A 13,737-nucleotide genomic window follows, 5' to 3' on the forward strand; every position below is an offset into this window, starting at 1 on the left:
TAGTGGGATCTTGATTCCTCAGCATAACGGGCCTATCTAGGGGTATCAGGTTTGATGTATCTACCTGGCAGCTAAAATCTTTTCCCCTCGCTGAGGTTTGTGAGTTGCTTACACAAGTTTTGTTTGCCTACTATCCCCCATTACTACAAATGTATCTATGCGATCAACTAGGGGTGGCAGATTCTTCCTTCATGATAACTTTAAATTGGCTCCGTAAGTCCGTTAACAGATTCAGCACCCAAGATGGATAATCCTTGTCTGTTTAAGTTTTAGCAATACATCTTGCAGTTTCATCAGGGTTATCCAGATCCTCCACACTAGTTATTGGACCCACGTTAGTTTTTTTTCTTTTGGCTCCCACCCCACTTGCTTGCTTGCACTTCCCATTCTTTGGCATACTGGTGACTATCCCCCCCTTCCGAGTTAGGGTTTTAAGTGCAACTTCCTGATGTGGGAAAGACAGGGGCACAGTTACCCTAGGTGTAGAAACTGGGGTGGCAACTTTAGAAGTAGATAAATCAGACACCGGGTGACAAGCGCCTCTCAGTGAGCTCTATTTCTGTAGTTACCACACCTATAACCCTCTGTAACATCCTGTTGATTGAGGTTGGTGGCAGTGAGGAAGAAGGGATTGCTTGGGGTCGGGATTGTTGTTTAACAGGGCAGGTGCGCTTTCCCATTATTAAACCTTGACAGTACCGCAGTGCAACCACCCTACTAGAAGCAGCCTACTAACACCTGAGGTTGATTTGGACAAAAAGTGAGCTGTACAAGCAAGAATCCCCCATACAAACAGAAAGCCCAGTTAGCGAGAGAGGAGGGAAAGGGTTTTTCAAGCCATGGGCTCGCGTTTCTGGCCAGCAATCGGAGGCCTCTACTATGATCACCACCCTTCTCAGGCCGTAATAAGTGGAAGCAAATAATTACAAGCTGGTTGGCCAATGATCAAGAATGTTATCAGAAATGACTCAGATACTCCCCGGTCCCCTGAAATGGAACCGGGGAGTGGCGGGAAGAGTCCAATTGCACCCTGGGACTTGTAGTCCCACCAGGGTGAGCAGCAGGCTTGAGGTGAGGTGGAAGGTGGAAGGTGCACCCTGGAACTGGAGTCCCACCAGGGTGATTCTGTAGAGTGGGAAGTGCCCTCAGAGCAGCCCAGCACTAGCCCCAACAAAACGACATCCCATGCCACAGGGATGAGGCAGCGCTTTAAGTGTGGTGTTGGCACCTCCCCCTCGTCAGCAGTGGCGTGTTATCAGAAATGACTCAGATACTCCCCGGTCCCCTGAAATGGAACCGGGGAGTGGCAAGAAAGAGTCCAGTTGCACCCTGGCACATGTAGTCCCACCAGGGTGAGCAGTGGGCTTGAGGTGATGCAGGTGGCAGGTGGCAGGTGGAAGGTGGAAGGTGCAGCCTGGGACTGGATTCCCACCAGAGTGATGCTGTAGAGTGGTAAGTACCCTCAGAGCAGCCCAGTAAGAGCCCCCAACAACAAAACAACATCTCCAATTCACATATCTCTGTAACTACTCGCAGGTGGCTCACAGGACTCCAGGCAGCGTCAGCAGACCTGGCGCGGTACGCTCCGCTGCACTCTGTGCGTCTTGTTGCTTGGGGGTGGGTCAGGCTTTCAGTGATCCCAGCATCTTCTCTGCTCCGCCACCTGCTTAGGGGGTCCTGTCCTCCTCAGGCCAACCGATGTGCGGCTCAACGCACACAACAGCGGGACAGTCAGCGCCTGCGCCAGCTCCAGGGCACGCCGTCAGCCTCACAGGATCATTCTCTGTAGGGTCCATCGACTGCTTTTGTTTTTAACGTACCTTAGGTCTTTACTAATAAAGATGATAACCGAGGAATGTGAAGGCACTTTTGATTAAACTGGATCCCACTTTATCCTGTAAGATTTATGCAAGAACTCCCTCCTACCGCCAGAGGTATTTGCGGAGGTTGAGTCCGCCCTGGTAATACCAACTCACCAGGGTGGGGAGAGGATGTCTATGATGAAGCATGACACAATATTGTGTGTGAGACATCCTCTTCCATTAAGGATGGCCTTCTATATCTCCTTCATGATTCTACATAATGCACGATCTCTGGATCTCCAGTACTAACCGCTTTTTTCACTGCTGTTACATTAACTATTAGCTACCTACTTCTTTGGTGTTTACTGTTCTAGAGTGGGGAATTTGGAATACACTGCCCACAGAAACCAGACTTAATCCGTCCTTTGTCTCCTTCAAAAAATAAGTGAAATCTATTCTCTTATCTAAACTCACTTCAACCTTGTATATAACTTGTATTTCTTACTGTGTGCTCTCACTGAACTATTTGTATCCTACAAATGCCTGTAAAGCACTCTGATACCCGCAAGGGTCTTGTTCGCGCTATATAAAACCTTAAAAATAAATAAATGAACTTCTTGCACTTGGGGAAGGCAAAACAAGTGTTTTCCCTCTCATATTCCAAGTTGGAAAACAATCTGAAATGCTTAATAGAGGTGACTTCATCATTGATGTTTTGGAGCACAGCTGATCTGTGGTGATGTTGACAAGTGAGTTCTTTCTCATTGTTTCCTGGTGAAAGTAAAATTCATGATTCTCCCTTTTAATTACCATGAGTACGCAAATAACCAAAATCATCTGCAAACTGCTCATTTTGTCATGCCCTATTTTCCTTACTAGTATGCAAAGGTCTTCCTGACTTTTCCCACGCTGATGGACAGCTTAAAAAAGGGCCTTGAGTGCTTTTTCTGCTGATTTTTGTGATGCGTTATTGATGTAGACGAATACGAGTACACCTCCACTAAACAGAAAAGCACTTACTTCATTTAGTTAAGGGCAAGTAACCTTGTTTGGTTGAGATTCACCTCTTTGTAGTCTTGCCATCTTTTCTTGATGCGGATTATCACAGATTTGTGAATAATTATGCTAGAGGAACAATTACATTGCTTAATTACATGCACACCTCATAATCCATTATGCAGCTGTAGTGTAGAATATGCACAAGACATTTACCCAACGAAGTAGCAGTTACAAATTAACCGAATGAAAGTACTCCAGTTAGGTAGATGTTTTCAGCAAAACTGGGGACTCCTCTTGCCAAAAATTAGGTTAGATTCTGGCCCTAACACTGATTTCACAGAAAATAAACCTCAATGTGAAGCATTTACATATATAAACATAATGGGTGCCCCAGTTAAAGCTCCACTTCAGTACAGCACAGATGATCCAAACTTTTCGGGTTTGGCAAAGGCAAAGCAAGTGTGTTTTCTCTCATATTCCTTTTTAAGTACCCTAAGTATGCAAATGCCCAAAATGCAAAGCTCCACTCACACACCCACTCGCAGAGATACACAAGCACTCACAGGCAAACACAGGCAATCATAGACCCATTCACAAACCCACACAGCCACTCACACACCAACTCTCAAAGGTGACAGGTTAAAGTTAGGATTAAAAGTTAAAAAATCCATAGAAATTTACTGAAAAAAACAAAGGTTACAGAGATGTCATAGTTAGGAAATAGAAATTTAAAAAACTTAGAAATTCACAGAAAAAAACAAAGGTTACAGGGATATTATAGTTAAGCTCAGAATTCACTTGTACAAAGCCATTAAAATTCAGCAGTTATAGTTACCTGTGCTAACTATAACTTATGCCCCACAATACACTGCTTATGACCTCACATATTGCATCACTGATGACTTGCTCAGTGACATTACTGATGGCATCTCAAATTATATCGCTGATGACATCATTGATTATGCCATCCACAGAATGACTCACACACCTACTCACACCCCCATACAACCTCTCATACATCCACTCACACAACCATTCACAAACCCAGCCAATGACTCACACACACTCACTCATATAGCCACTAACACAGCCAGATCACCCACCCATACAGCCATTAACACAGCCACTCACTCACCTATATTGCCACTCACATACCCACTCACTCACCATACAGCCACTCGCACTCACCCATAGAGCCACTCACTCACTAATACAGCCACTCACACAACCACTCACTCACCCACATAGGCAATCACACTATCACTCACTCACCCATACAGCTACTCACAGAGCCATTCACTTACCCATACAGCTACTCACACATTCATTCACTAATCCAGTTAACCACATACATATCCATTCATACATCCATAGAGGCAGTTACACACCCACTCATTCATCTATACAGCCAGTCAAACAGACACTTACTGTGCAAAACATCCACTCAAACACACTCACCCATACATCCATTCAAACAGCCATTAACTTAACCATGCTGACACTAAGACACCCACTCACTCACCTATAGAAACACTCACACAGCCTCTCATTCACCAACACATCCCCTCACACACTCCCCACCCATATTGCCACAAAGGCAGCCACTCTCTCTCCCATACAGCCAATCACACTCAATCATCAATAAAGCCACTCAGAGTGATTCACATACCCATATAGGTACCAACACACCCCCTTATTCACCTATACATCCACTCACATACATAAAGCGTTCAGACACCCACTCCCACACTGATACAGATAGTCACACACCCACTCAGATGGCATATGTTAGAAACCGTATCATTCATTACTAGTTAAGAAAGAATAATAATTTAACTTATGCAGTAGCTATATATCTTTGTCTCAAACATTTATGAAACACTTTCACTCACTGGATGATGTTATCAGTGATGTCATCGGTGATGTCACTGACCATGTCATGAGCAAAGTAATATGTGAGGTCATAAGCAGTGCATTGCAGGGACACAAGTTATAGTTAGGTCAGGTATATATAACTGACTGCTGACTTTAACTGATTTTTGTATGAGTGAAATCTGAGCCTATTAATAACAATTCTATAACCTTTGTTTTTTCTGTGAATTTCTAGATTTAATAAAAACAAATTCTCTTTCCTAATTATAACTTCCATGTCCTCTTTGTTTTTTTAGAGAATATATACATATATATATATATATATGTATATATATATATATATATATATATATATATATATATATATATATATTTATATATAAAAAATATAATGTATTAGAGTGTGAAAAGGGTTTATGCTTCACGAGAGGCAGAATCTTGAGTGGATCATGAAGCCCCTCCACTCCCTCGCTCTATAATGATTATTCTGGAGCGCAACTGCATCAGTTGATTTTTCTTTTAAACGAAAGGTATTAGAAAAAAAAACAGGCTGCAACAGGTTGCATTTGTGCAGTGAAGTAAAACCACATGGAAGTGGTCTTATGACTGTAATGAGGGTGGTTTGCATGAATAAAGTATATATAAATTGAAATCTGTGAGGCTGAAAACAATGATTTTCTCGTGTATTTCACGCTACTGTTGTAATAACCTGGAATTTGTACTTTGCACTGTGGGAATAAATGTAGGAATGTGTGTATTTTTAGTACAGTCAATCTAACTAGTAATTGTTCTCATGTTTTTTCCTTCAATGGAATTTGCATGTATTCTAATTATATTAACTTGAAATAAAGAAAATCATAGCTTTCCTCTTGATCATAGCTTTTGAAACTTGTAAAACCTTTCATTACGACTCTGGTCATATGTTGGAATCAAACTGTGCTTTCAGTAGAAGAAAGAAATGGCAATGAATGGTCAGCTACATTTCAAATTGTATTTTGCTAACTACCCCATTTCTAAGCTGAAAACATTCCTAACTGGTTCTGAAAAAAAGTAATTCATTACCGGCTTAAATTGGGGCATTATGAAGAATGCTGTCCACCATGACTCCCAATATTGTCTGAGTGGTCATATACACCTGATATAGTAGTAAAACTGCCCCTCGAATATCCATCTTATTTAGTCCTGAAGTTATTTCTTTATGAAAATCTGAAGATTTCGTCCACCTCTTGGGGGAAAATTGGACTCATCGGGGTTATGGTAACACTTCACAATTGGCCCAAAAACTCTCTAGCTCTGCTGTCTACTGCCACCACTACTACCGTGTTTTAGGTTTCACATACACAGCACTTTGTAGGCATTATTGGATTGATTTTTTCAACTTATTCTAGTTCGTCATTATGATCAAATTCTAAATGTTGTAATGAACACTGAGTGTTAAAAATAAAGTTACTATATAAGAGCTATTCTACATTTTACAACTAAACAGGCAGCCACAAGTGCAGTTACCTTGCAGACATCAGGGTCCTGATTTGAATGGTGCAGCAGGTTCAGTTGCACAGGGCCCAAAATGGTCAGAACACCTCTAAACACATAATATTGGACTACTAAACAGGCAGTGTCAATTTTAGTTACCGTGCAGTTTAAAGGGACTTGATTTGAATGGTGCAGCGGCACCGGGGCCAAAATCTCTAGGGACCCCACTAAACCCAGATTATTGCTAAAATGTAAAACTAAACAGGCATTCACAATTGCAGTTATCTTGCAGGCACCAGGGTCATTATTTGAATGGTGCAGCAGGTGCAGTGATACCGGGCCCAAAAGTTATGAGAACTCCTTTAAACACCTAATATTGCTCTATTTTACAACAAAACAGGCAGTCACACATGCCATTATCTAGCAAGTGCTAGGGTCATGATTTTAATAGTGCAGTGTTTTGCTACCAAAAGCCCCAGACACCCCACTAATCACTGATTAATGCTATATTTTACAAGTAAACATGCAGTCATAAGTGCAGTTAACTTGCAAGCACTAGCATCATGATTTGAATGGTGCAGCAGGTGCAGTGGATCCTGGGCCAAAAAGATCCATATAACACTTTAACAGACTTTCTGTAACTAATATTATACAACTACTCAGCAGGCTACAACTTACAACAAAAAACTGCTTATTATTAATCACATGGGGAAACCAAATGCATTTACCAATGCATGTTAGATGTGAGAGTGGGCCTGCACCAGCATGATAACACGCTCGTTTCGGTAAACTACACCACAAATGATCATGCAGAAGCTGCAACAAGGCGGTTCTCTTTGCTGTCACACGGCCAAGGTTATAATAGCTGGTGGTATGCACGGCGAAAGTACAGTTCCCCTACGCTCCTAGGCAGGTTAGGACTGAACTACAGGGCAATCAACCAGTGCCATGTTGGCCGGTTTTTGGCTGTTTGTGGGCCTGTTTTAAGGTCTACTGGCCTCATATTAAGACAAGCATTGCCTTGATTAAATCCACGCAGTCTTCAATACCATGGAAAAGAATTCTGAAGTGTGCCTTCACAGGTTAAGAACTGCCCCAATTTGCAAACATAAGCCACATTTTTAGGTATCTAATTCACAAATGGGGGCACTCTTATTTTGGTGCCGGGCCTATTTTTCCGTGCCTGTCCTAACCTGCTCCTTAGGGTCAGGCCTTGAAAACTACTTACCTAATCAGTTGACAATCTAGTGTTCCATGGATTGGTGGTATAACATAAGTCACAACTTTTTTTTGTTGTCATTTACTTTCACGCTTCACACCCTTTACCTTAATAGTACTGGATACTTTGTGGTTTGTTTTGATCGGGCAGGAAGTGCCATATTCGTGTTCCACATATTTATTCATTTACAGAGGCGTATTTACCAATTTAAATATCAATCGTTATTTTTTCAGGAAGATTCCGGTAACACAAAGTTAACAAACAATTTTATAATGCAATTAAAATATGCTTTGTCTACAAACACAATATATAGCTGATTTAAATGAAATCACTTACAGTACGTGCAGGCACACTGTTTACTTCCAATGCGGGTCTGCGCAGCTCCTTTGCAGTCTTAGAATGAACGCGCTGCATATTTCGGTCCAAACAATTACTGAGCTAATGAGAAAAAACATCAACAAACGGATTAGAAATTGTAAAACTCACTCACTGTGAAAAAGCTTAAACATACCTTCTAGCAGTGACTATGAATTGCTTGTATTTGAAAGATGTGTTTACACAGAACAAACTTTAATTAGAATTTAACACGGTTCTTTAAATGTTTCTTTTACCTCATTCATGGACTCCTGACTTGTGTTTTCAGGTCAGTCACCAGTTCCAGCAAGGACTCGGATGTGGTGCATCTGGAAGCAAAGACCATGGATGGCCGTAAGTACAATTGTTCTGTTTCAGTCCTGGACTGCTTTACTCTTTACAGTCGTTCTTTATGTCTGGATAAATTATGCTGACTGCGCAAATACTATAAACAGTCAATTAGTAATGTACTGTTATTTTTTAGGTCTGGTTTGTTGACGCAGTTGTTGACAAACCTTTTGTCAAATTTTTATACTTGAGCACTTACACTTTATTCTTTTTCTTCGATGCTGCTAGAATTTTAAATCAATCTTTTTTTAATGATAAATGTATCTTTGCAAAAGCCCAGCTGAAGTCGTTTAAAAATCCAAGTGTTCAATTTGTTTTGTCTAGCCTTGGAATCAATGTATTTGAACGGACTTTGATATTAATTTCGTTTTTATTCCGCTCCACTCTATGTAATTAATATGTACTCATGAAGTGTTCTTTATATGAAAACAGAACTTTCTCTTTTTAAGTGTTGGTTAAGTTGATAAATTGGATATATGTTTTTATGTGGAACTCTGTGGAGTTCCAAATCATAATAAATAAATATTGGTAATATCGGAAATATTGACAATCCTTGTGTAATCATCATAAAATCGCTTTATGAAGCGCTAAGAAAGGGGCGTTGTCTCTGCCCACATCTTTATTACCATGAGTAAAGCGCTTGATTAGACAGACCACCGTAAACCTCTGCTTGTTGCACTCTTATTGGTTCTTTTGGGGTTGTCAGTCGTCTAAGACTACTAACCGTGTTCGGAATCAAATGTAATGACGTGTGGCTTGCACCTTGGGAAACTTTCGATAATGTGGGATAACACATCAGAGGGGCTAGAGGTCACCTTTACTTTGTGCCTCTGCTGCACATGGTACATCTTACTTGGAATTGTTCCCATGTTTATGCCCTTCTCGCTGCTTAGATTGGGTTGGTATAAGGGCTTGTTGATGGCTGAAGGGTACTAAGCTCACCGCTGGATATAGGACATACCAATTTGTAGGCCTCATACATTTCATTGTTAAACCTCTTCAAAGGACGGGCCTTCATCCATGCTGTAACAAATGTACTCTTCTTCTCCTGCAGCCTACTGCTCTTCCACTGAGCTGTTCTCCACTTCTTGGTGCCTGTTGGGCACCAGTCATTCTGCCCCTGTTGCTCTCTTCTTCTCCCACTGTCACCCACTCCTATGCCCAGCCATTCTTCTCCACCTCTAGGTTCCTGGTGGGCATTCATCATGTAACTCATTTATTCCTGTTTTCTCCCACTGTACCCTGTTAGTCTGCTAGTTGCACTTCTCTACTTTTGGAGACTGACAGGCACTTAGAGGCTAGTCTGTTTTTCTTTCTGTTTAATTTAATTGTATTTAGTTTAATGTCAGAAGAGCATAGATTTGCTGACCAGTATACATTTCTTATACATGGAGGTCTGCATTATTATCTGTATGCGTGTAGGGTGAGCACTGTGGTTTTGTGAGGACATGGCGAGCTATGTATTTGTGCACATGTAGGGTGAGGGGGTGTGGGTGCAGAGCAAGGGTCAGTCTTTATGAGGAAGGTGAATAGAACCTGTTTGATTGCAGGTTAGAGGTATTATCTGCATGAGTTCAAGATGAGTGTTGTACAGGGGAAGGTCAGGGAAAGTAGTACGCCTGTTGGTGTGGTGCCTATATGAGTGCAGTGTGTGGCAGAGGTTGTGCCTATGCAAATGCGGGGTGAGCTGTGAGATTGCAGGGTGAGTAGTGTGCTTCTGTAAGTGCAGTTAGAGTTGTGTGCCAGTGTGAGCAAGTGTATCTGTTAGTCTTTAGGGAGAGCACTGTACCTGTATGAGTGCAGGGTAGGTGATGTGTTTGTGTGCTTGCAAAGTGACAGGTGTGTCTCTCTGACCCTGCACTTACACAGGTATACCCCCTCATCCTGTACTCAGAGATGCTCCTGTGCAAGTGCAGAGCGCACCAGATATTGTTTTCAGTGTGCCTAGATCACTGTAACATGGTCAAGCAAGAGGTGCCTCAATTTGATGTGCATAAACTCAAACTGGTGGAAAACTATGTTGCCAGGATAGAATTGGGACGTAAAAGAAATCACATTTCTTCCGCCGTGGCATGTTTGTATGGCTCCCTGTTAACGAGCGGACTTTATGACTTTGTTTAGCACATATTAATGCATACACTAAAAGGCAATCCCCTCTTACTCAATGATTTTAGAGGTACAATCCTGTCATTCATTACGCTGGAGAGTGCAAAGTCTCCTGGAGTGCCCTAGATTCCATCAGAAGTCTCCAAGTGGAAGGGCCTTCTCGGTGGGTGCTTCATTAATATTGAGTTCTCTTCCTCATCGTGCCCTTCATCTAGAGTCAGTTTTGATGAAGTTCAGAAAGGCTCAACTAACTCTTCCCTTACCTAATACCTCCTGCCATTCCTCTCTGTAATGAATATGCTTTTCACAAAAAGGACACGCCCAAACCCTGCACTCCCACTTTGGAGGCAAATATACCACTGCACCTTTAAATAATACACTTTGAGCAGTACCCCCTAAAGACGAGGAAAAGACACAGCACTCCCTTTAGGCAAGGCAAGAAAACAAATTCAGGTGCATTTTAAAATAACACACACAAGTTTATTAATGCAATGTTTAGAACGGTAGGCCAACTATATCAGTAAATGCAGATTTCCAAATGCCAAGTGAATGATTAAATGAACAATTGAAATAGAATGCAGTATATACAAGTAGAAAATATACATATAAAATGGTTAGGAACATCTCACCAACTGAATTTGCACCATCCTTGCCAACTCAAGCTGGGGAAGCCCTTCAACAACCCAGGAAGGAGTTCCGTCACCTCCACAGCAATACGTCTATTCTGTGGGGAACTTCCACCTGGCCCCCGCAGGTTCCCAGCTTTAATACTATTACTCAACGTGAGGCGAAGCCTCTAGAAAACTTCGCCCCCTTCTGATTGGAAAAATCCGAGCTGGCTGTACCAGTCTGCGTCAAGGCGAAGACGGAGGCTGGCCAAGCTCCCGTATTTTGACACCGAGGCAGAGTTGTACATTAAACAAAAGCAAACGCTCAGAAAAACAGAAAGACCTTGAAATGTGAAACGCAAGCACTGCTGCACACGCAGAAGCAAGGCAAAGTCAAAAAACAAGAGGACATGAGGCCATGTCAAACCCAATAGTAAGAACTCATAATTCTCATAACCCAAACAACTTGCAAGCACTGCTGTGCACGCAATTTGCGATGCAGGGCGTGCTACGAAATTCGTTTTATTTATTTAATTGTTTACTTACCTCCAATTATCCATATTCCGGTTTTTAGTACCCCCCACGCTGCCCATCCCCTGCCCCGCCCCGCCTTTCCGCCCCACGGAACTCCCTCCACGGGCCGCGGCTGTAGTCAACATGACAATAAATCCACTCCAGCAACCCTCCATTGAATCAGAATCACAGAATCAAATCTTAAGCGAAGTCCCAAAAATTTAAACTGTCCTGAGAAGATGCCCATTGAAAATCCAACAAACAGATTAATGTCAGCATTCAAAAGCATTCTTATCATATGACCCAGGTGGAGCAGAGGGTATCTAACCTTGAAGACGCCAGTAATAAACAAAAAGGGGCCTATTAAAAATTCAAGAGGAGGTGGAAGTCTTCCAATTAAAGCTGGACAGTGTAGACAATATATCCCGATGTACCAACCTAAAGTTCGTAGGCATACCAGAGGATCATGAGTCGCCACATCCTGTTACAAAGCTTGTTACGGATCTGATATACAAGCATGTGCTTCCAGGCAAAACAAGGGGGTGAATTTAACAATCACCCGGGTGCATAGAGTTCCAGCAGTTGGGTCTACTAGCGCGAAATACCCCTTAGCGATCTTGGTCAATTTCGGACATTCTCAGATCACAGAACAGATCTCGTCACAGGCATGAAGAATAAATCCTTAAAACCCACAGACAATTTCTCCTTCTTAATATTCTCTGACAAGCGGATCTTGGCGGCACAACGGCATTGAGAGTTTGTGGAACTAATTGATGAGTTCAAGCATCAAGGAGCTCTGGTTGATATTATTCAACAATTCAAACTCAAAGTTTTATCTGGAGGCCGGATGCACATATTTTAATCGGTTCACCAGGCAAAGAAGTTCCTATACTCGATCAAGGAGGAGGGTGAAGGAGGGAGGAGGAGGATACAGAAGTAGTAGCCTTTGAAGATAAGACTATGGACTGCAAGTGATATCAGATAATTGGCAATACACTATTTTGTATTGTTCGCTAGTAGGCTCCACAGAGTTATTTTGTATAGTAGCAAGCACTGGGTAAATTTCAAATACCAATTCAGGTATCTTGTTCCTTTCCTATGAGGAACGGATTTAGAGAGTGCCATGCCAATGCACTCGAACAGGGGGAAGGAGGGGAGGGAGATGGAGTGGGTCAGAGCTCAGGAGCGAGCCCATGATGGGTAGGATTCCAGGTGTGGTAGGGACTGGGATGGGGGTCACCTGGGGTGTTGGGGGGTGAGAAGGAGGAAAACACAGGTAGAAAAGATAGGAAGGGGCACTATTCTTGGGCTCACATGTTCAATTACTTCACAATTCCTGAGTAGGCAGCATACAATAAAGGAGGTCGGTAGACAAGGTTTTAGAACTAGGGCAATACATGGGACCCGAGTACTATTGTGAAGAGACAATTAATAAGGCTAGCTTTGTGTAATATTAGTGGGACAAGTAATCAAGTCAAGTTCAAATCTACACTCCAGTGGCATATGACATCCCAAGTGCAAATAATTTGACTTCAGGAAACCCACCTTAAGACAGAATGCACACTGTCTAAAATGCCGAACTTCATTACCCACGCATTGTTCGTGTCTGCTGGAGCAGCATTTAGGGAGTTGGCAGTCCTGACTATGCACAACTGTTTGGGAGAAGTCTACCAGGTTACTAGAGATCCCAGGGCAAGGTGAATTATAGTGGGCATGAAAATAGAAAATCAAGTCCTCCATATGGTTAGTTTTTATGGCCCTATAGAGGATGATACAACTGCTCTTGAAGAGCTTTAAAATGATCTTCTTTTCAGGCCTATTGGAGATAGGAGGGAAATCAATATCTTACAGGATATAAAACTGGATTCATCTCACAAGAATAAAGCACAAAATGAACATAGAGCTTCTAGATTCTTGTCCAAACTCGGTAGAAATCTGGCTCTGGAGAGTCATCCACAGTGCCAGGAAAACATCTGCTTTTCAGTAAGGTTCAATTCAGCCTTAAGGATAGATTTATTTTAAATTTCACATCAGTGGGATAGGGGGAATTCATGTATACTCACAAACCATTTCTCAGATCATTCTATCCTGTTGACTGAGCTAAGGGTGAATAATAATCAGGCTGAGTGACTATGGTAGGCTTTATTATGACAGGTACCTTGAGTATTACGTTGGAGAATGAAAAGAGCATGACTCATCATCTTAACTAATGCCATTCATCCAATGATTGAGGATGGAAAAGACTACCTTTGTCATAATACGTTCTAAGCTTTGAGAAGAGTTCACAAAACATTTAGTTGATAGAGCTGCGAAAAATCATAGGATACAAAAATACCCAAATAGCTAATAGAGCCAGCCCTACAAACTTGGTGTTGTATATCAATGGAAATAACTTGGTCAGGGCACTTGAATAAGAGATCTTGAGGGCTTCCAGATGCCAAGA

At 42.0% G+C, this 13,737-nt stretch overlaps 1 protein-coding gene across 2 annotated transcripts in view; it reads left to right on the plus strand.

The window, feature by feature from the left end:
* Window positions 1–13,737, plus strand: part of LOC146867033 (VPS10 domain-containing receptor SorCS1-like) — a 3,068,338-nt gene that overhangs the window by 1,993,558 nt on the left and 1,061,043 nt on the right. For both annotated transcript variants that reach the window (XM_085603449.1, XM_085603451.1), the window contains exon 6: window positions 8,009–8,073. In XM_085603449.1, coding sequence (XP_085459575.1) covers window positions 8,009–8,073 — 65 coding nt within the window. The remainder of the gene's footprint in view (window positions 1–8,008; window positions 8,074–13,737) is intronic.

Source organism: Triturus cristatus, chromosome 1_2, assembly GCF_964204655.1.
Source record: "Triturus cristatus chromosome 1_2, aTriCri1.1, whole genome shotgun sequence".
In the NCBI taxonomy this organism is placed as follows: Eukaryota; Metazoa; Chordata; class Amphibia; order Caudata; family Salamandridae; genus Triturus; species Triturus cristatus.